Source organism: Mobula hypostoma, chromosome 8, assembly GCF_963921235.1.
Source record: "Mobula hypostoma chromosome 8, sMobHyp1.1, whole genome shotgun sequence".
In the NCBI taxonomy this organism is placed as follows: Eukaryota; Metazoa; Chordata; class Chondrichthyes; order Myliobatiformes; family Myliobatidae; genus Mobula; species Mobula hypostoma.
Window position 1 is genome coordinate 86,297,704 of NC_086104.1, and position 24,266 is coordinate 86,321,969.

At 41.6% G+C, this 24,266-nt stretch overlaps 1 protein-coding gene across 6 annotated transcripts in view; it reads left to right on the forward strand.

Moving 5' to 3' along the window:
• Positions 1–24,266, forward strand: part of ralgapa2 (Ral GTPase activating protein catalytic subunit alpha 2) — a 538,758-nt gene that overhangs the window by 286,438 nt on the left and 228,054 nt on the right. For all 6 annotated transcript variants that reach the window (XM_063056244.1, XM_063056246.1, XM_063056245.1 and 3 more), the window contains 3 exons: positions 729–857; positions 1,169–1,297; positions 15,791–15,849. In XM_063056244.1, coding sequence (XP_062912314.1) covers positions 729–857; positions 1,169–1,297; positions 15,791–15,849 — 317 coding nt within the window. The remainder of the gene's footprint in view (positions 1–728; positions 858–1,168; positions 1,298–15,790; positions 15,850–24,266) is intronic.

Below are 24,266 nucleotides of genomic sequence, written 5' to 3' on the forward strand. Positions count from 1 at the left end.
AATTCCAGAAATGGCCAGGAGTGAAAATGAATCAATTTCACCACTTCAACAAGTTATGAACTGTGAAAAATTTGAAGGTATCAATAATTATCTTGAATTTTATGATTAAAATGAAGATTCGGAGGATGCAGTTATTGAAAATTGTATGAAAGCAGTCCAATATCTGCACTAGTTGTCTACACTGATTTTGTTTATTCACAGTCACTCAAAAGAACACAGTAGCTTACACTGAGTCTATCGATAACTATTAGGAACTAATACACAATCTTATAGTACTGTCATAGTATTGATAGTGTTCTAATTTGTTCTGTATTTCATTTAAATACTTAATTTGTTATGCAGTTTGTCTTTTTTTTATATACCCTTTTAACTTTTTCCATGAAACTTCAGATAATTAGGGCAGCTGCTTAATTGGGCCAAAACGTACTGGTCCCAGTGTGTACCAATTACTGGAATCCACTGTATGTTGTTCAAATGAGGTTTTGTCGTCTTGAATTTTTCAAATGTTAGGTCATAAAGAATTCAACAAGAGACATCTTACTTTCATTTCATTAATTGCTAAACTGATGTATAATAATCATTTAAATTACTGTTGATATAATTAATTGAATTACAGAGTACATCAATACATCAAGATCCATTTTAAATATTGGTTTCTCATGATGCTTTTCAGTAGTAAACTATCTGTTGTTTTACTAATAGATTGGTTTTGTCTCTACTTTTGCTAGGATGTGCTGAACATACTTACTAAGCATTGTTCCCCTCGCTTCTTCTTACTTGGATTACCTGGTTTCACCATGATGATAGGAGATTTCATCACTGTTGCCACCCGAGTCCTCAACTCAGATATGCCAGATGTGAGTATGACTGTAATTTTGAGAGAGCTGGACAACCTTTAACATTTGTATTTTTTCACTTAAACTTGTTTGCTCATTAGTGCACTGTGAGATGGATACCATGGCAGCAAATGTAGGGTGAAAATGAAGTAGCTTAAAATGTATTTCATCAAAAGGCTAGAATAGAAAATCTAGCAAACTCACTAATACCAGTACAGTTTTTACACAATAGATTATGTGAATCTTGTTAGTTGTTGATTTTCAGGCATAATTACACTAAAGCCTGAATATTCACAATTAAGTGTAAAAATAACCTGTTGTACATTATACAGGCACCACGTTGTGAAGCACAAATTCTTCTTGGATCCCTGGTTTGTTTTCCTAATCTGTACCAACAGATGTCGCTACTACAGCCTGTTAGTGGTGCTACAGATATTATCACAGGAAATGAAGATATCAAGGTAATGCAGTTTAACTGACTGGAATAGAGGGAAACCTGTTGAGCTAACATTTTGACAACAATTACAAATAAGTAACTTTGTATTGCTGGGACCAAATATGTACTTTTGACTTGCATTTAAATCTGGCTGCTTGCTTGCAGTTTATATACTTTATCATTAACAATCTGTGGTATGGTTAGAGTACAGAGAGGTAGGCAGTAACTAAGGTAGAGGTAACAATAGGCTACATGGAAAATGAAGAGTGGGCAGAAATGCAGCAAATGAAATTCAGTTAGGGTGAAGGGCAGTGTCGGTCAACGGAGAGTGAATTTATCCATGTTGGCAGCGAGGATTAGGAAATGTTTTTCCTATATGATATGAGGTTGTAGAGCTCTGAGATGCCAAGGCACTTGGGGGTCCTACTGCCTAATTTACAAACGTCTTAATACCAGTACAGCAAATAATTAGGAAAACTAAAAAAAATGTTAGGGTTGTTGCTGGGGGAATTAATGTGGGAGGGTTAGAGGGCACCCATGACAGTACACTGTGTAGGGTTTTGGTTTCTGTAACAATGTAATATGTTGGAAGTATTTCAGAGAAGAGCAAAGTTTTGACAAGTTCTATCCACGGGAGTTTGGAGAAATGAGAGAGGACTTGATTGAAACATATAAGAATCCGAGGGATTTTGAAAAGTTGCATGTGGAAAATGTGTTTCCTCTTCTTGAAGAATTCAGAATGAGTTACAACACACTGAGCTCTTCCAAAACGGTGAAATGCTTTGAAGGGCTGAAAGGACTACTGCTCCAATTTACGTGACCAAGGATTCCCAGAAGTCAAGAGGACGTTGCAGTTTTTCAAGAGGCTTTAAGTTACCTCCTTGTCTAATAAGACCTTTCATCCATCCTCCATAACCCTCTGGGGCAAAGAATTCCAGAGATTCAGTACCCCCGCATGAATTTCCTTCCACACCCCAGTTTTTAATGACAACCCTCTAATGTTGTAAGTATGTCCTTTTGTGTGAGACTCTACACTAGTAGAAACATTTTGACGTTGATCCTGTCATGCCCTGAAGTATCTTTGTGTTTCAATAATCTCACCTCTCATCCTTCTGAACTCCAAAGAATATAATCCTAATTTCTTTTGCCACTTATGGGATTACCCTCTCATCTCAGGAATTAGCTTGAGAATCTCTTTTGAACTGCCTTGAAGGCTACTATATCCTTCATAAATAAGGGGACCAAAATCTATTGACAAACTTCAACTCATTCAGACTGAGCTCACATCTTAGCTGCTCTGCATTAGCTTCCTGTATCTTTTAGAATTGATTTTAAAGTCCTCTTACTTGTTTTCAAAGTTCTTGCTAGGCTTGGACCAGAGTATATAGCAGAATTGTATTTGTTTTAGAATCTTTCTCGAGCTCTCAGGTCTTTTGCTGGTCTCTTCCTCAAAAGATAATTAGCAGGACAGCTTTTCTGAACTATGCTCCTGAACTGTGGAATTCAATACTTAAAACTATACGGGATGGAGACTCAGTTGGCACTTTTAAAAGCCAGCAGAAAACCTATTGATTTAACCTTGCTTTTAACTAACATCTTTTCATATTTCAACGTTATTCCATTTTAAAGCATTTTGAACTATATCATTTGTATGAAAAGTGCTCCATAATTTATTATTATTATGATTATAAAATTGTGCACAGTACTCAAGTAATGGGTTCACTAGTACCCTGTACAATTGGAACAATGCTTCTCTGTTTCTAAACTCCAGCCCTCGTGCAATAGAGACTAATATGCTGTTTGTTTTTCCTAACTACTTGCTGCATCTTCCTGCTAACCACTTGGTGATTTGTGCACAAAAACAGCTGTGCTTTGCTCAACTGGACTATTTCTCCTTTTAGATAATAGTCTGTTTTCACATTCCACTTACCAAAGTCCTCACTTTCCCGTATTTAGCTTGCTCAACCGACCTTATATAGTTATAGAATGCTAATATCCTTATTCCAGCATGCACTCCTACCTTCTTGCAAGGTATTTGGAAACGTAGATACCTTACACTGTTTCCTCCTCTTGGTTACTAAGGCAAATTTTAAATAACTGAGGGCCAAAAAAATAATCTTTGGGCATTCCATTTATTGTATTCTCCTGGCTTGAAAAAGACCTGTTTATTCCGACTGTCTTCTTGCCCTAAACAATTAGCTAATGCACTTTGCCTAATACCGTGTGCTCTTACCTTCTGTGCTAGCCTTTTAGGTGACCTTGTCAAAAGTTTTCTCTGATCCAAATATTCTAGTCTCCTCGGAGACACAGCAGCAAGATTGTCAAACATAATTTACCTTTCATGTTAACTTTGCTACAGTAGGTGTAGCTTTCCTGCAGTGGTTGTGGTCTTAAGTTTTAAACATTTACATCACAGTCTGTTTCAATGTTGATTTCCTGTGCTTATTAGGGATGTTACATTCCAATAATATATTTTTAATTTCTTCCATATGTTGCAGTGTATATTACATGCATTATTCTACATTATTTGCTATTCTGCAGAGCAGCAATTTAATTCAACAGTGTAAACCCTTATGAAATCAAAATATTTGGTGAGGCAGGGAATAGCAAATTAATTTGGCAAAACTTAAATTATTTGCCCTTGGTATATGAGTAGTAAGAGGTAGATGGTTGGTGAGTTTAGACCCATTCTAGATTTGAGAAACTTAGTTATTCATAAGGGAGAAAATGGATTCATCTTATCCAAATAGATTCTGCATGTCTGGCTGACTTGGTAAGTAGAAGGCTGATTCCAATTCAGCAATTTAAAGGTCTAAAGCATGTTACAGTCAGAAAAGTTAAAATGTCTTGTTGATTTCCAAAATCAATTTGTGCTTAAACACTTAATAATATTTGCTTCTCTATTGAAGACTCATTTACTCTACCACCATACAGTGCAAATGCTTTCAGAAGCTACAATTAGCATAAAAATGTCCCAAAGTCCTTCACAGAGATGTAAGGTGGAAAAATAAAGCAAATTGCAGAATCAGAGCTTTAATAAATAAGCAGGTCTGAAAAGATGTGGGAGGTGTGGCAATGTGAAGATGTTTTTAATAGGAGTTGGAGCACCTGAACGCATTGCTGAAAATAATGACAGAGGATGTAGTTCTGAAATATGCTTTGGCAACTGAGGGTCAAAATTGTTGGAGAAATTTATATTTTAAATTCTGAGATGGGAAAATGAGAACTATACTACACAGGTTAATATGTAGTTTTAGATAACTTGGAACTTTTATAGATTTGATTATGGGTGAGACATCTGAAAGAATGGGGTTGGAAAGAAACAAGGATGAAATTTTTATAGTATTTTAGGCTTAAAATTGGATGAGGCAAAGTTGTGGAAGCAATATGAAAGGCAACATTATGTGGGCAATATTGATAAAGGGAAGTATAAAGCTCGGCTTTGAGGGTCAGCCAGTGTTTTCATTCAATTTGAAACATTGATGAAGGAGAGGAATGGAGTCACTGACAAACAGGTGAAGTCTTCAGTCAGAGAAAAGCACAGCACAAAACAAACCCTTTGACCCATCTAGTCCATGCCAAACCATTTAAACTGCCCAGACTCATTGATTTGCACTGGGACCATAACCCTCCATACTCCTACCATCTATGTACCCATCCAAATCTCTTATAAGTGTTGAAATCGAGCTTGCATCCTCAACTTGTGCTGGCAGCTCGTTCCACACTCTCACAACCTTCTGAGTGAAGAAGTTTTCCTTCATGTTTCCCTTAAACTTTTTAGCTTTCATCCTTAACCCATGACCTCTAGTTGTAGTTCCACCAAACCTCAGCGGAAAGAGCCTGCTGGCATTTACTCTGTAGAGAGGAGAGAGAGAGAGAAATTGCCTTTCAGCTCACGAGAGAGGATAGGCCATGAACCTTTGCTGTTGATGTTTCTGTAGCAGGCAATTTCTTTTTTATGAGGTCGAGTTGCTAGCTCGACGCTCAACCCAGCACAGATGGAAAGCGTGCACCTGAGCCAGCTGGATTCGAACTCAGGACCTTCCACCCCAAAGTCCAGCACTGATGCCACTACGCCACCAGCCGGCAACTCTATCTATACCCGTCATAATTTTGTATACCTTTATGAAATCTCCCCTCAATCTTCTACATCCCAAGGAATAAAGTCCTAATCTATTCAGTCTTTTCTTATAACTCAGGTCCTCCAGTCTCAGCAACAATCTTATAAATTTTCTCTGTACTCTTTCAACCTTATTTACATCTTTCCTGTAGGTAGGTGACCAAACTTCATATAATACTCCAAACAGGCCTCACCAATGTCTTACACAACTTCAACATAACATCCCATCTCCTGTAATCAATGCTTTGTTTTATGAAGACCAATGTGCCAAAAGCTTTCTTCACAAACCAATCTACCTGTGATGTCACTTTCAATGAATTATGGACCTGTATTCCAAGATTCCTTTTTCCACCGCACTCCTCAGTGCCCTACCATCAACTGTGTAAGACCTACCCTGGCTGGTCCTAACAAAGTACAACACCTTGCACATGCCTGAATTAAATTCCTTCTGCCATTTTTCAGCCCATTTTTCTAGCTGGTCCAGATCTCTGGTTGCAAGCTCTAATAGTCTTGCTGTCCACTACACCCCCAATCTTGATGCCATCTGCAAATTTGCTGATCTTGTTAACCACATTAGCATCCAAATCATTCATATAGATGACAAACAACAATGGACCCAGCAATGATCCTTGCGACACTCCACAGGTCACAGGCCTCCAGTCAGAGAGGCAACCATCTACTACCACTGTCTGGTTTTTCCCACAAAACCAATGTCTAATCCAGTTTACTACCTCCTCTTGAATGCCAAGCAACTGATTCCTCTTGACCATCTTCCCATGTGGGACTTTGTCCAATGCCAAATGTCCAAAGTCCATGTAGACAACATCCACAGCCTTGCTTTCATTATCTTTCCTGGTAACTTCCTCAAAAAACTCTATGAAGGTTGATTTGGCCCAACATACCATGCAAAAAGCCATGCTAACTATCTCTAATCAGTCCATTTCTATCCAAATACTCATTTATCTGCTCCGTTAGAATACCTTCCCGTAACTTTCCCAGTATTGAAGTCAGGCTCACAGGCCTATAATTTTCTGGTTTATTTTTGGAGCCTTTCTTAAATAGCAGAACAACAATAGCTATCCTCCAATCCTCTGGTACCTCATCTGTCACTAAGGATAATCTGAATATCTCTGCTAGGGTCCCTGCAGTTTTTGTACTTGCCTCCCACATGTTGCAAGGGTTCACCTTGTCAGGCCCTGGTGATTTATCCACCCTAATTTGCCTCAGAAGAACAAACACTCCCTCCTCTGTAGTCTCTATAGGGTCCACGACCTCACTGCGGCTTTACCTCACTTCTGTAGATCCTGTGTCTGTCTCTTGAGTAAACAGAGATGCAAAAATCCGTTTAAGATCTCCCCCATCTCTTTTGGCTCCATGCGTAGACTACCATTCTGATCTTCTAGAGGACCAGTTTTGTCCCTTGCAATCCTTTTGCTCTTAACTTATCTATAAAAGCCTTAAGGGTTCTCCTTCACCTTGTCAGGTAGGGTAGCCTCATGCCTTGTTTTAGCCCTCCTGATTTCTTTCTTAAGTGTTCTCTTGCATTTCATATTCTCCATAAACACCACATTTGTTTCTACCTGTCTATACCTGCTATGCACCTCCTCTTTTTTTTCTTAACTGTGGCCTCAATATCCCTTGAAAACCAAGGTTTCCTAAACTTCTTATCTCCTTTTATTCTGCCAGGCACATACAAGCTTTGTCTCTCAAAATTTCACTTCTGAAGGCCTCTCACTTGCCAGGTATACCTTTGCTGTAAAACAACCTGTTAAATACATACTCGCCAGATTCTTTCTGATACCATCAAATTGGCCTTTCTCCAATTTAGAATCTCAACCCTCCGACCAAACCTATCTTCTTGCATATTTGCTTTGAAAATAATGGCATTTGTAGTCACTGAATGCAAAGTGTTCCCCTACATAAACTTTTGTCACCTGCCCTGTCTCATTCCCTAATAGGAGATCAAGTGTTGCACACTCTCTCATTGGGGCTACCATGTACTGATTAATGAAACTTTCCTGAATACATTTGACCACCTCTATTCCATCTGGCCTTTTTACAGTATGGGACTCTCAGTCAATTTGTGGAAAATTTACATCACCGACTATCACAACCTTATGTTTCTTGCAACAATCTGCAATCCCTCTACAGATTTGTTCCTTTAAATTCTCTAGGCTGTTGAGTGATCTATATTATAGCCCTGTTAACATGTTCAGACATTCTTATCAGAATCAAAATTAATATTTGTTAACTTTACGGCAGCAGTACAATGAAATATATGGTAAGTAAATGTAGAGAAAAAAAACAGACTTGCAGTAAATATATATATATTTTAAAATAAGTAGTGCAAGAATAAGAACACAAGAACATAGGAAATAGAAGCAGGAGTAGGCCATCCGGCCCATTGAGCCTGCCTCGCCATTCAATAAGATCATGGCTGATGTGTCTGTAAACTCAGCTCCATCTACCTGCCTTTTCCCCAGAACCCTTAATTCCCCTACTATGTAAAAATCTATCTAACTGTATCTTAAATATACTTAATGAAGAAGCCTCAACTGCTTCCCTGGGGAAAGAATTCCACCGATTCACCACTCTCTGGGAAAAACAGTTTTTCCTCATCTCCGTCTTAAATCTTCTCCCCTGAATCTTAGGGCAATGTCCCCTAGTTCCAGTCTCACCTACCAATGGAAACAACTTTCCTTCTTTTATCTTATCTATCCCTTTCAAAATTCTGTATGTTTCTATGAGATCCCCTCTCATCCTATTACAGCTACAGAAAGGGTGGGTAATGTAGCAGGATCCTCTTTTGAGTCAGTATGGGTGGAAGTCAGGAACAGGAAAGGAGCAGTTACTCTATTGGGAGTATTCTATAAGCCCCCTGGTAGCAGCAGAGATACAGAGGAGCAGATTGGGAGGCAGATTTTGGAAAGGTGCAAAAATAACAGGGTTGTTATCATGGGTGACTTTAACTTCCCTAATATTGATTGGCACCTGATTAGTTCCAAGGGTTCAGATGGGGCAGAGTTTGTTAAGTGTGTCCAGGACGGATTCCTGTCACAGTATGTGGACAGGCCGACTAGGGGGAATGCCATACTAGATCTAGTACTAGATAATGAACCGGCTCAGGTCACAGATCTCTCAGTGGGTGAGCATCTGGGGGGACAGTGACCACCGCTCCCTGGCCTTTAGCATTATCATGGAAAAGGATAGAATCAGAGAGGACAGGAAAATTTTTAATTGGGGAAAGGCAAATTATGAGGCTATAAGGCTAGAATTTGCGGATGTGAATTGGGATGATGTTTTTGCAGGGAAATGTACTATGGACATGTGGTCGATGTTTAGAGACCTCTTGCAGGATGTTAGGGATAAATTTGTCCCAGTGAGGAAGATAAAGAATGGTAGGGTGAAGGAACCATGGGTGACAAGTGAGGTGGAAAATCTAGTCAGGTGGAAGAAGGCAGCATGCATGAGGTTTAGGAAGCGGGGATCAGATGGGTCTGTTGAGGAATATAGGAAAGCAAGAAAGGAGCTTAAGAAGGGGCTGAGAAGAGCAAGAAGGGGTCATGAGAAGGCCTTGGCGAGTAGGGTAAAGGAAAACCCCAAGGCATTCTTCAATTATGTGAAGTAAAAAAGGATGACAGGAGTGAAGGTAGGACCTATTAGAGATAAAGGTGGGAAGATGTGCCTGGAGCCTGTGGAAGTGAGCGAGGTCCTCAATGAATACTTCTCTTCGGTATTCACCAATGAGAGGGAACTTGATGATGATGAGGACAATATGAGTGAGGTTGATGTTCTGGAGCATGTTGATATTAAGGGAGGGGAGGTGTTGGAGTTGTTAAAATACATTAGGACAGATAAGTCCCCGGGGCCTGACAGAATATTCCCCAGGCTGCTCCACGAGGTGAGAGAAGAGATTTCTGAGCCTCTGGCTAGGATCTTTATGTCCTCGTTGTCCACAGGAATGGTACTGGAGGATTGGAGGGAGGCAAATGTTGTCCCCTTGTTCAAAAAAGGTAGTAGGGATAGTCCGGGTAATTATAGACCAGTGAGCCTTACATCTGTGGTGGAAAAGCTGTTGGAAAAGATTCTTAGAGATAGGATCTCTGGGCATTTAGAGAATCATGGTCTGATCAGGGACAGTCAGCATGGCTTTGTGAAGGGCAGATCATGTCTAACAAGCCTGGTAGAGTTCTTTGAGGAGGTGACCAGGCATATAGATGAGGGTAGTGCAGTGGATGTGATCTATATGGACTTTAGTAAGGCATTTGACAAGGTTCCACACGGTAGGCTTATTCAGAAAGTCAGAAGGTATGGGATCCAGGGAAGTTTGGCTAGGTGGATTCAGAACTGGCTTGCCTGCAGAAGGCAGAGGGTGGTGGTGGAGGGAGTACATTCTGATTGGAGGGTTGTGACTAGTGGTGTCCCACAAGGATCTGTTCTGGGACCTCTACTTTTCGTGATTTTTATTAACAACCTGGATGCAGGGGTAGAAGGGTGGGTTGGCAAGTTTGCAGACGACACAAAGATTGGTGGTGTTGTAGATAGTGTAGAGGATTGTCAAAGATTGCAGAGAGACATTGATAGGATGCAGGAGTGGGCTGAGAAGTGGCAGATGGAGTTCAACCCGGAGAAGTGTGCGGTGGTACACTTTGGAAGGACAAACTCCAAGGCAGAGTACAAAGTAAATGGCAGGATACTTGGTCGTGTGGAGGAGCAGAGGGATCTGGGGTACATGTCCACAGATCCCTGAAAGTTTCCTCACAGGTAGATAGGGTAGTTAAGAAAGTTTATGGGGTGTTAGCTTTCATAAGTCAGGGGATAGAGTTTAAGAGTCGCGATGTAATGATGCAGCTCTATAAAACTCTGGTTAGGCTACACTTGGAGGACTGTGTCCAGTTCTGGTTGCCTCACAATAGGAAGGATGTGGAAGCATTGGAAAGGGTACAGAGGGGATCTACCAGAATGCTGCCTGGTTTAGAGAGTATGCATTATGATCAGAGATTAAGGGAGCTAGGTCTTTACTCTTTGGAGAGAAGGAGAATGAGAGGAGACATAATAGAGGTGTACAAGATAATAAGAGGAATAGATAGAGTGGATAGCCAGCGCCTCTTCCCCAGGGCACCGCTGCTCAATACAAGAGGACATGGCTTTAAGGTAAGGGGTGGGAAGTTCAAGGGGGATATTTGGGGAAGGTTTTTTACTCAGAGAGTGGTTGTTGTGTGGAATGCACTGCCTGAGTCAGTGGTGGATGCAGATACACTAGTGAAGTTTAAGAGACTACTAGACAGGTATATGGAGGAAATTAAGATGGGGGCTTATATGGGAGGCAGGGTTTGAGGGTTGGCACAACATTGTGGGCGAAGGGCCTGTACTGTGCTGTACCATTCTATGTTCTATGTTCTTCTGAAATCCAGAAAGTATAGTCCAGGTGACTCAAACTCTCCTCATAGGTTAACCCCTTCATCTCTTGAATCAACCTGGTGAACCTCCTCTGCACTGCCTCCAAAGCCAGTATATCCTTCCTCAAGTATGGAGACCAGAACTGCACACAGTAGTCCAGATGCGGCCTCACCAGTACCCTGTATAGTTGCAGCATGACCTCCCTGCTCTTGAATTCAGTCCCTCTAGCAATGAAGGCCAACATTCCATTTGCCTTCTTAATAAGCTGTTGTACCTACAAGCCAGCTTTTTGCGATTCATGAACAAGCACTCCCAAGTCCCTCTGTACAACAGCATGCTGCAATCTTTCACCATTTAAATAATAATCTGCTCTTCTATTATTCCTTCCAAAGTGGATGATCTCGCATTTACCAACGTTGTATTCCATCTGCCAGACCTTGGCCCACTCACATAACCTATCTATATCCCTCTGCAGACTCTCCACATCCTCTGTACAATTTGCTTTACCACTCAGTTTAGTGTCATCAGCAAATTTTGCTACACTACACTCAGTCCTCTCTTCCAAATCATCAATGTAAATGGTAAACAGCTGCAGGCCCAGCACCGACCCCTGCGGCACCCCACTCACCACTGACTGCCAACCAGAGAAACACCCATTTATACCAACTCTCTGCCTTCTATTGGTTATCCATGCCAATACACTTCCTCCGACTGCATGCATCCATATCTTATTAATTTGTCTCTTGTGCACCTTATCGAACGCCTTCTGGAAATCCAAGTATATGACATCCACCTGTTCCCCTCTATCCACCGCACACTTTACATCCTCAAAGAACTCCAGTAAGTTTGTCAAACAGGACCTGCCCTTTCTGAATCCATGCTGTGTCTGTCTAATGGAACCACTCCTTTCTAAATGTTTTGCTATTTCTTCCTTAATGACAGCTTCAAGCATTTTCCCGACTACAGATTTTAAGCTAACTGGCCTATAGTTGCCCAACTTTTGCCTACGCCCTTTTTTAAAAAGTGGCGTGACATTTGCTGTCTTCCAATCCGCCGGGACCTGCCCAGAGTCTAGAGAATTTTGGTAAATGGTTACCAACGTGTCTACTATAACCTCCACCAATTCCCTCAGCACCCTGGGATGCATCCTATCAGGACCAGGGGAATTATCTACCTTCAGGCCCTCTAGTTTGTTCATCAGTATCTCTTTAGTGACAGTGAGTTTATCGAGGTCCTCACCTCCCATTTCGTCCATCATTCTTAGGCATATTAGACACGTCCTCCACCATGAAGACCGACACAAAATAGTCATTCAATGCCTCAGCCAATTTCCTTATCACCCAATATCAATTTCCCTTTCTTGTCTTCCAAGGGACCTACGTTGACTTTAGCCACCCTCTTCTGCTTTATATATTTATAAAAAACTTTTGCTATCTGTTTTTATATTTTACGTTAATTTACTTTCATACTCTATCTTCCCTTTCCTTATTTCTTGTTTAGTTGTTCTTTGTTGCTTTTTAAAGTTTTCCCAATCCTCCAGTCTCCCACTACTCTTTGCGACTTTGTACACGAGCTTTTAATTTGATACTGTCCTTTATTTCCTTAGTTATCCAAGGCTAGCTCTCCCCACACTTACTGTCCTTACTTTTGGGCACAGGAGTACATTCAGCCAGAGACTCATTCTACCGAGATGCAACACTGAGCATCATAGGAAGTCATTCCTGTCTGTGGCTATCAAACTTTACAACTCCTCCCTTGGAGGGTCAGACACTCTGAGCCAATAGGCTGGTCCTGGACTTATTTCCATCTGGCATAATTTATGTATTATTATTTAAATTATGGTTTTATATTGCTATATTTATACCCTATTCTTGGTTGGTGCAACTGTAACGAAACCCAATTTCCCTCGGGATCAATAAAGTATGTCTATCTATCTATCTTTGACTGGAATATGCTTTTGTTGAACACTGAAAAATCTCTTTGAAAGTATTCCACTATTCCTCAACTGTCCTACCAAATAGCCTGTGCTCCCAATCCACATTAGCCAACTCCTCCCTCATCAATACACGAGTTTTAGATCTAACTATTTCATCCTCCATCTGTATGCAAAATTCAATCATACTATGATCACTCTTTCCAAGAGGATCCCTGACTACAAGATCATTAATCTTACCTGTCTCATTACACAGAACTAGATCTAAGATAGCATTTTCTCTTGTAGGTTCACTAGCATGTTGCTCAAGAAATCCATTATGGATGCATTCTGTGAAGTCCTCCTCTAGACTTCCAACCTGATGCACCCAATCTACGTGCAAGTTAAAATCCCCCATGACGACAGCCGTTCCGCTCTTACAAGCCTCAGATATTTCTTGGTTAATCACCTCGGCTACTGCAATATTTTTTATTAGGTGGCCTATAGACAACTCCCACCAGTGATATTTTTTCCCTTTACTATTCTTAATCTCTACCCAGATGGACTCAACATTCTGCTCCGTAGATCTTATATCGTCTCTCACAATCGCCCTGATCTCATCCTTAATTAAGAGTGCCTCCCCACCTCCTTTGCCTTCCTACCTATCTTTCTGTATTACCTGATACCCTTGGATATTTAATTCCCAGTCATCTCCACCTTGCAATCAGGTTTCTGTAATGGCCACTAAATCATATGCCTCAGTACTGATCTGTGCCACAAGTTCACTAACTTTGTTTGTAATACTATGGGCATTTAGATAAAGTGCCCTTATACTCATTGTCCTTTTAGAATCTAGTGACCTATGCGATTTTTGCTTTTTACTTTTATGAACTCTACTCTTACTTTTTTCTTCACTAACTCTAGCTTTGGTCTCTACATCACTTCCCTCTTTTTTTAAAACTGAAATTTTAAAAAAAAGTGAGGTAGTGTTCATGGGTTCAATGCCCATTTAGGAATCAGATGGCAGAGGGGAAGAAGCTGTTCATCAGTCACTGAGTTTGTGCTTCAGGCTTCTGTACCTCCTACCTGATGGTTACAATGAGAAGAGGGCATGTCCTGGATAATTGGGGTCCTTAATGATAGACACCACTTTCCTAAAGCACTGCTCCTTGAAGGTATCTTGGATGCTATGGAGGCTAGTACCCATTATGAGCTGACTAATTTTACAAGTTTCTGCAACTTACTTTGATCTGCGCAGTTGCCCCCTCATACCAAATGGTGAAGCAGCCAGTCAGAATGCTCTCTACAGTACATTTGTAGAAGTTTTCTAGTGTTTTAGGTGACAAACCAAATCTCCTCAAATTTCCTCAGTCCACCCATAAAGCCTCACTCAATGTGTTCACCAGTCTGTCCTTGACATTTTCCCTGACTAGTAAAGCCTCCCTCCTCCTTTAATCCCTCCTGCTCAGTTGTGTCTTAAACAATGGAACCCCGGAATATTGAGCTGCCAGTCCTGCCCCTCCTGCAGCTGTATCACTCATGGCTGCAATATCATAATTCCATGTGTTGATCCTTTGGCAGGACTGCAGTGAGAACTTTTCCAGTATTAATCGAAATAACAAGGTAATTACAGTTCACTTAATACATTATTTCAGATAAGTAGACTGAGAGTTAAAGGGAGGCAGAAGATTGAGTACAACGATAAGTGTCTTGTCTTTGGGGTTGATATTGCCAAAGGTTGTAGAGCAATAAAAAAACTCAGTAGATTAAGGAAAAATTCTTAAAGAGGTTAAGGTGTGGAGTAGGAAATAAATATATTTGGTACCGCAAGCATTGGCAGCAGAGGAAAAATATTAAAATAATGTATATTCTGACAGTGTCAAAAGATCCCAGAAAGCAAGAAATTTTTGAATTCTTTCATCGCTGATATTAGTGTAGAATTGGACCTATGTTTCAAAGACTAGTTAATTGTGCATAACGTACAGCTCCTAATCAGATATTGAGTGTTTATAACTGTTGCAACCTGTCTTAGCAGTTTTCTGTGAGTCAAGTAAATTTTTAGACACTATCCTAATTGCAGCATCTTGTATTAAAATGCAATTAATCAACCTGCTTCAGAAAACACTGGTGCAAGAAGAACAGTGTAACTTGGAGCAATTCATTAATATTTGTCTAGTTAGTTTTAATGTCATTGCCACCATAGGTGGTACATAAATCCAGAATGGACCTTATCGGATACTGTTTCACTTTAAAGTTTAGAATCCAGATGGATTTTGTTTTGTATACAATGATTCCGTTTCCTCAGAACATAATCTATTGTGTTTTGTAGAATACCTTCATTTATAAGTGTTTTACTTTTTGTGCTCAGATGGTAAAACTTGAGATGGTATTTGATTGATCACATTTTGATCTGAAAGAAATGTAACCTTTGGTGTTATTGTGTCCAGTGAGGAATAATAAAACTACTTATTCTTTTTCTGAATGACCTTTACATTTTTATCTTGTTTTAAAATGTTACCTTGGTCTCCAGAGTATTCCTATCAGCCAGAGTATAAAGGTTTATGAAAATAATGATGGAAATGGAATTTGTACCTCAGAAATGTAATTTTCATCATAGGATTTTAATCGATTTAGTGGTCATTAATGCACTTTACAGTTTGAAGTGATATGATCTGTCAAATAATTGCCTTCAGTCATGCTTTCAGGCAAGCATCTGTTCTTATGAACATTTGACTGTTTTATCTCAATTATTTTCTTCAAAGCATTTTTCTTAAATTGACATGTTTGAATCCAATATTCCTATGGGCCCTTGTAAAGACTACAATTCATATAATTCTGTAAAGCACCAGGCTCTCAGAATGCTCAATTTGTTTTTGAATCAACTTAATTTTTAAAGATCAATACGTTTTATTTACTTTTGATTCTGGAAACCTTGAGAAAGATGTTTTATGTAATTCTTACATCTTGTCAAAATATGCTACTTAACCAAGCTCAATTTTAAGGATAATATTGTCTCAACCATACATCATTAAAATGAAAATTACTAGAAAGGTTATTCTAAAATTATGTATTTTTATCTCGGACAGGATTACTTGGTAAATATTCTGATGAAAAATGCAAGGAATGAAACCTGTGAGACTGCACGGTAAGTATGAATATCTTTGTTCTTGGGAATTATTTAAAATTCTTCTCTAGAAATAATAAATGTCATGGAGCATTAACTAAACAGAGTCTTGGGTGAGTCTAATAAGACCATAAGACATTGCAGCATTCAGCACATCAAGTCTGCTCAGCTGTTCCAACATTGCTTATTATCCCTCTAAACCAATGTTTCCTGTCTTCTCCCCTTAACCTTTGACTCCCCAACTAATCAAGAACCTAACAAACTCCACTTTAAATATACCCAATGACTTGGCGACCATAGACATCTGTGGCAATGAATTTTACAGATTCACTATCCTCTGGCTAAAGAAATTCCTCTTCTTCTCTGTTCTAAAAGGACTTCCTTCTTTTCAGAGGCTGTGCACTCTGGCACTAGACTCCCCCACTATAGGAAGCATCCTTCCCACATCCACTCTATCTAGAACAAGAGAAAATCTGCAGATGCTGGAAATCAAAGTAATACACACCAAATGCTTAAGGAACTATGTAAGCCAGTCAGTGTCTATTGAAAAGAGTAAACAGATGATGTTTCAGGCGAAGACCCTTCATCAAGAGTTCCTCCCACATTTTGTGTGTATCCACTCTGTCTAGGCCTTTCAGTATTCGATAGGCCCCTCGTACTCCTAAACTCCAGCGAATATAGACCCAGAGCCATTCCCGGGATCTTTCTCACAAACCTCCTCTGGGCCCTCTCCAATGCCAGCCAATCAGAAAAGCCTCCTTTATTCCCACTCTTTGTCTCCTGCCAATCAGCCATTCTGGTACCTTTCCTGTAATACCATGGGCTTTTATCTTGTTTAGCAGCCTTATGTGTAAAACATTGTCAGAGGCCTTCAAAAAATCCAAGTAAACATCCACTGACTCTCTTTTGCCTATCCTGCCTGTTATTTCCTCAAAGAATGCCAACAGATATGTCCAGCAAAATTTCCCCTGAAGGAAACCATGTGGACTTTGTCCTAATATTGGTCCTTGCTAGCATTTATCATTATGTACACTTCTCATGATTTACCAAGATTACCCATGTTGTCCACAATTCTCCCCATGCTAAATTGGAAAAGCAGTCTGAAAGACCAGTTGAACAACACCCTAATATTGTCATATTGACAGAATAGCGTACAGGAAAAAGTATTTCTTCATTGCAGTTTCTGCCTAAGATATGTCTGACTGACAAGGCAAATGCTCCTCTTCTTTAGAGGTGTTGGTACAGTAGTACATAGGAAGGAGTTGCCTTGGGACTTCTCAGGAGTGAATTCCAAATTCAAGAAGTTTCATGCTATCAAGTCAAATATCGTCAAGGTATCTGAACATTGACCCTTTCTTCTAAAAACTGATGAATCATTATTGCTGCATGTGGAGCAAGTACTGGGAACAGCAAGTGCACAAAATATATTCTAAACAGGGAGATTCATTGCCAAACATTGGTGACGCCAGGAGTAACCACGCTGGGCAAGCCATGAAGTTCCTAGCTGACATCTGTGTCTGCAACAGGTGGTAAGCAAAGCAAACCAAGAGATAAAACTACCTGATTCCGTCCTCATCAATCTATCTTCAGCCAGTTTGATTCCTTCCCTGTAACATCCAAAAATGTGATAAAGTGCAATCAAATGCCGGCAAACCTTTCTGACCAGTACTCACTTTGAGTTTTCCCGGGAGAACTTGGTCCTACGTTTCATTCCAGCTGCGCTCCAAGCAGCTGAACTCTAAAGGTGAGGCATCAGTCCCTGTCCTCAACATCAAGGAATCATTTGATTGAAAGATAGAAGTCAGTAAGCATCAAGAGGAAAACACACCATTCGTTAATGTCATAGCTTGCACAAAAAAAGGTAGCTGTGTTTATTAAAAGTCAATAAACTTAGCCCATGATATTACTGCAGGAATTCCTGAGGGCAATGTTATCAGCAACTGATCTTCCATCAGAAGGTCAGAAATGGGCAAATCTGCTGATGATTGCACAATGATTGCAATTTTATTTTGTAGTACCTCAGGAAATTAAGTAGCCTTGCACCAAGACAACATTCAGACATGAGCTGATAAGTGGAAACATGTTTATACCATGTTTGCCAGACAATAACCATCCAACAAACACAAAATGCTGGAGGAACTCATCAATTAAGGCAGCATCTATGGAAGTGAGTTAGTATTTTTGGGCCGAAACTCTTAATCTGGACTGGAAAGGAAGAGGAGGATGCCATCTTTTATAAAGCTACCAAATCCTACGGCTAACTTGACTATACCTCTTCCCACCCTTTCTCTTGTAAAAATCTGTTCCCAGGGTTACACTTTCCTTTCCAGGATACCAAAGGTGTCCTCCTTCATTAATGCTTCTCTTACCCCGCATCTCCTTCATTTCCTGGACATCCACCCTCACCCCATCTTCCCATGCTTTAACAGAGATAGAGTTCCTCTTGTCCTCACTTACCACTTCATGAGCCTCTGCATCCAACAAATTATTCTCCACATCTTCTGCTATCTTCAATGGGATCCTACTACCAAACACATCTATACCTCTACCCAACTCTTTGCTTTCCACAGGGATCACTCCCACTGTGATTCCCTTGTCCATTCATCTCTCGCCAATAATCTTACTCCTGGGGCTTATCTCTGCAAGTGGAAAAAGTGCCTATTCACCTCCTCCCTTACCTCCATTCAGGTCCCAAACAGTCCTTCCAAATGAGGCAATACTTCACCTGCGAATCTGTTGGGGTTGTCTATTGTATCTGGTGATCCCAATGCAACCTCCTCAACAATGGGGAGACCTGATGTGTACTGGGGTGACCGCTTTGTCGAGCACCTCTGCTCTATCCACCAAAAGTGGCTAACCATTTTAATTTCTATCCCATTCCCTTTCCAACATATCAGTCCATGGCCTCCTCTTTTGCTGTGATGGGACCACTCTCAGGATAGACGGGCAACATCTCATGTTCCATCTATGTAGCCTCCAACCTGATGGCATCAACATTAATTTCTCCTTCTGGTAATTTTTTTGTCTTTTTCCCCTCCCCTTTCCCTCTTCTCTTCCCCACTCTGGCCACTTATCTGTTCTCCTCTTCTGCTTATAACCTCCCCCTGGTGCTTCTCCTTCTTCCCTTTCTCCCATAGTCCACTCTCCTCTCCTATCAGATTTCTTCTTCTGCAGACCTTTAGCTTTCCCACCCACCTGGCTTCACTTATCACCTTCTAACTTGTCCTCCTTCTCCTTGCCCCAGCTTTTTATTCTGGTGTCTTCCCCCTTCCTTTCCAGTCCTGCTGAAAGGCCTTGGCCCAAATTGTCAGCTGTTTTAGATTATAGATTATGAAGACATGTAGTCCTCTTTTATTGTCATTTAGTAATGCATGCATTAAGAAATGATACATTATTTCCTCCGGTGTGATATCACAAAACACAGGACAGACCAAGACTGAAAAAACTGACAAAATCACAAAATTATAACATATAGTTACAACAGTGCAACAATACCATACTTGATGAAGAAGTCCATGAGCACAGTAGAGTTTAAAGTTTCTCAAATGTCCCACATCTCGCGCAGACGGGAGAAGGAAGAAAAACTCTCCCTGCCATGCCAACCACAATCCGACTCTGAGTCATCCGAAAACTTCGAGCTCTGATCAGCTCTCTGACACCGAGTACTGAGCACCATCTCTATCTGAACGATTCGACCTCCTTCTCAGTTGCCAAAAGCAGGCAAGGCCGGGGATTTTGAGGCCCACCGTCCGAAAGATTCCTGACCACACAGTAACGACAGCAGCGAACGAGCGTTTCAGAAATTTCTCCAGATGTTCCTCTGTGCTTTCATGTCCGTTCTCCATCAAATCAGAATTGTCTACGGCCCCTATTTAACAGATACGATATCATTTTTCACCGGAGGGTTGTGCACACGCAGGCGCGCTGCCATCTTACTCATTTCCATTAATGCTGCCTAACCTGATGAGTTCCTCCAGCATTTTGTGCGTGCTGCTTTGGATTTGCAGCATCTGTAGAATCTCTTGTGTTTATGAATATCCATCCAAGGCAAGCAAGATTCCAACCAGTTACCTTCCAAGTTAAGTGAAATAACTATGATCATCAACTTGTGGGTCAAGTTGTCTAGAATTTCAGCTGAACCATCTATATAAATAGTAATTCTACTAAAGCAATCAGAGTTCAACTGCTGGGTGGTGAGAGGCAAATCACTACTGCTCCATTGTGATTTGCTTCCAGGCACGCTAGTGCCTTTCCACTATCAGGTAGACACAAGCAAGGAGTTCAGTGAAATAGTGCCTACATATATTGAAAAGTACGACTCCAGAAAAGCTCAGGAAGATGAACACCACCCAGAAAATATCACCTTTCTTGACTGGTGCTCCATCTGCCACCACAAGCATGCATTCCTTCTGGTACTGATGCTCAGCGGCTACAATGTGTGCCATGTACAAAACACACTGCAGCTGCTTGCTCAGGTAACTGCAACACTATCTCTCAAATTGTCCAGATCAGAAGGAGCAGTTATCTGGGTTGCCACCACCTGCAGATTCCCTTCCGATTTACAGAATCAGATTTCTTATCACCGGCATATGTCGTGAAATTTGTTAACTTAGCAGTAGCAGTTCATTGCAATACATAATATAGAAGAAAAAATAAATAAATAAATAAACCAATTACAGTGTATGTATATTGAATAGATTAAAAATTGTGAAAAAACAGAAATAATATACTTTTGTACATTTAAAAAAAGTGAGGTAGTGTTCACGTGATCCCTGTCCATTTAGGAATCGGATGGCAGAGGGGAAGAAGCTGTTCCTGAATCGCTGAGTGTGTGCCTTCAGGCTTCTGTACCTCCTATCTGATAGTAACAGTGAAAAAAGGGCATGCGCTGGGTGCTGGGCGTCCTTATTAATGGATGCCGCCTTTCTGAGACACCGCTCCTTGAAGATGCCCTGGGTATTTTATAGGCTAGTACCCAAGATGGAGCTGACTAAATTTATGACCCACTGCAGCTTCTTTCAGTCCTGTGCAGTAGCCACCCTTCCATTCTAGACAGTGTTGCAGCATGTCAGAATGCTCTCCATGGTACATCAGTAGAAGTTTTTGAGTGTTTTCATTGACATATCAAATCTCTTCAAACTCCTAATGAAGTATAGTCGCTGTCTTGCCTTCTTTATAACTGCATCAATATGTTGGGACCAGGTTAGGTCCTCAGAGATCTTGCGACTGAGGAACTTGCAACTGCTCATTCACTCCACTTCTGATCCCTGTATGAGGATTGGTATGCGTTTCTTCATCTTGTCCTTTCCGAAGTCCACAATCAGCTCCTTCGTCTTACTGACATTGAGTGCAAGGTTGTTGCTGTGACACCACTCCACTAGTTGGTATATCTCATTCCTGTACGCCCTCTCATCTCCATCTGAGATTCTACCAACAATGGTTGTTATCATCAGCAAATTTATAGATGGTATTTGAGCTATGCCTAGCCACACAGTCATAGGTATAGAGAGAGTAGAGCAGTGGGCTATGCACACACGCCTGAGGTGCACCAGTGTTGATCATCAACGAGGAGGAGATGTTATCACCAATCTGCACAGATTGTGGTCTTCTGGTTAGGAAGTCAAGGATCCAATTGCAGAGGGAGGTACAGAGGACCGGGCACTGCAGCTTATCAATCAGGTTTGTGGAAGTGATGGTGTTAAATGCTGAGCTATAGTCGATGAACAGCATCCTGACATAGGTGTTTGTATGGTGGTCTAAAGCCGTATGAAGACCTATTGAGATTGCATCTGCCATTGACCTATTGTGGCAATAGGCAAATTGCAGTGGGTCCTTGCTGAGGCAGGAGTTCAGTCTAGTCATGACCAACCTCTCAAAGCATTTCAGCACTCTAGATGTGAGTGCTACCCGGTAATAGTCATTAAGACAGCTCACATTATTCTTCTTAGGCACTGGTATAATTGTTGCCTTTTTGAAGCAAGTGGGAACTTCTGCCCATAGCAGTGAGAGGTTGAAAATGTCCTTGAATACTCCCACCAGTTGGTTGGCCCAAGTTTTTGGAGCCTTACCAGGTACTCCACTGGGGCCTTCTGTACTGCGAGGGTTCACTCTCTTTAAAGACGGTCAAATATCGGCCTCTGAGACAGAAATCACAGGGTCACCAGGCACAGCAGGGATCTTCATAGATGTCGTTATATTCTCCCATTCAAAGGGGGCATAGAAGGTGTTGTGTTCATCTGGTAGTGAAGCATCGCTGCCATTCACGGTATTGGGTTTCGCTTTGTAGGAAGTAATGTCTTGCAAACCCTGCCAGAGTTGTCATACATCCGAAGTCGCCTCCAGCCTTGTTCAAAATTGTCTTTTCACCCTTGAAAAAGCTCTCCACAAGTCATACCTGGTTTTCTGGTAAAGACCTGGGTCGCCAGCCTTGAATGCTATAGATCTAGCCTTCAGAAGACGACGTACCTCCTGGTTCATCCACATATTTTGGTTTGGGAATGTACAGTAAGTCTTTGTTGGCACACACTCATCCATGCAGGTTTTAATGAAATTGGTAACAGCTGCAGCATACTCATCCGGAGCGAAGATGAATCCCTGAATACGGTCCAGACCACCGATTCAAAGCAGTCCTGTAAGCACTCCTGTGCTTCCCTTGTACATATCTTTCTGGTCCTCACTGTTGGTGCTGCAGTCTTCAGTCTCTGCCTATACTCAGGGTGTAGAAGTACAGCCAGGTGATCAGACTTCCCAAAGTGAGGGCATGGAATAGACAATAGGTGCAGGAGTACACCATTCAGCCCTTCGAGCCAGCACCGCCATTCACTGTGATCATGGCTGATCATCCACAATCAGTATCCAGTTCCTGCCTTATCCCCTTAACCTCTGATTCCGCTATCTTTAAGAGCTCTAGCCATCTCTTTCTTGAAAGCATCCAGAGACTTGGCCTCCACAGCCTTCTGGGGCAGAGCATTCCATACATCCACCACTCTCTGGGTGAAAAAGTTTTTCCTCAACTCCGTTTTAAATGGCCTACCCCTTATTCTTAAACTGTGGCCTCTGGTTCTGGACTCACCCATCAGCGGGAACATGCTTCCTGCCTCCAGCGTGTCCAATCCCTTAATAATCTTATATGTTTCAATAAGATCCCCTCTCAGCCTTCTAAATTCCAGAGTATACAAGCCCAGTCGCTCCAATCTTTCGACATATGACAGTCCCGCCATCCCGGGAATTAACCTTGTGAACCTACACTGCACTCCCTCAATAGCAAGAATGTCCTTCCTCAAATTTGGAGACCAAAACTGCACACAGTACTCCTAGTGTGGTCTCACCAGGGCCCTGTACAGCTGCAGAAGGACCTCTTTGCTCTTATACTCAATTCCCTTTGTTATGAAGGCCAGCAGTATAGCACAGTAGGCATTCTTGATGGTGGTGTAACAATGGTCCAGTGTGTTGTTTCCTCTGACATTGCAAGTGATCTGTTGATGGTAATTGTTTCGTAATTGTTTCAAACCGGCCTGGTTAAAATCCCCCAAACGATGGTGAAGGCGTTAGGGTGCACTGTTTTGTGCATGTTGATCCCATTACTCAGATCATCTAAAGCTTGATTGACATTGACCTAAGGTGGAATGTATACCGCTACCAAAATGATTACGGAAATCTCCCATGAAAGGTAAAATGGATGGCATTTAACTGCAAGATATTCCAGAGCAGAATTGGGACAGCACTATATATTTACGCACCAAGAGGAGTTGATCGTGAGGCATACTCCTCCACCTCTGCTCTTGAGAGACTCTGTAAATCTATCCTGATTGGGTTGAAACGTCTCAACCCAAGCAAGGCTGCAGGACCGGATGGTGTCAGTACCAGAGTGCTCAAAGCCTGTGCCCCTCAGCTATGTAGAGTACTTCGCCATGTACTCAACCTGAGCCTGAGGCTCCGGAGGGTTCCTGTACTGTGGAAGCCGTCCTTCCTCGTCCCTGTGCCGAAGACGCCACGCCCCAGCGGCCTCAATGACGACAGACCAGTGGCATTGACCTCCCACATCATGAAGACCCTGAGAGAGACTTGTTCTGGAGCTGCTCCTGCCTATGGTCAGGCCACACTTAGATCCCCTCCAGTTCGCCTACCAGCTCCGACTAGGAGTTGAGGATGCCAACGTCTACCTGCTGAACCGTGTCTACGCCCACCTGGACAAGCCAGCGAGCACTGTGAGGGTCATGTGTTTTGACTTCTCCAGTGCGTTCAACACCATCCGCCCTGCTCTGCTAGGAGAGAAGCTGACAGCAATGCAGGTGGATGCTTCCCTGGTATCATGGATTCTTGATTACCTGACTGGCAGACCACAGTACGTGTGCTTGCAACACTGTGTGTCCAACAGAGTGATCAGCAGCACTGGAGCTCCACAGGGGACTGTCTTGTCTCCATTTCTCTTCACCATT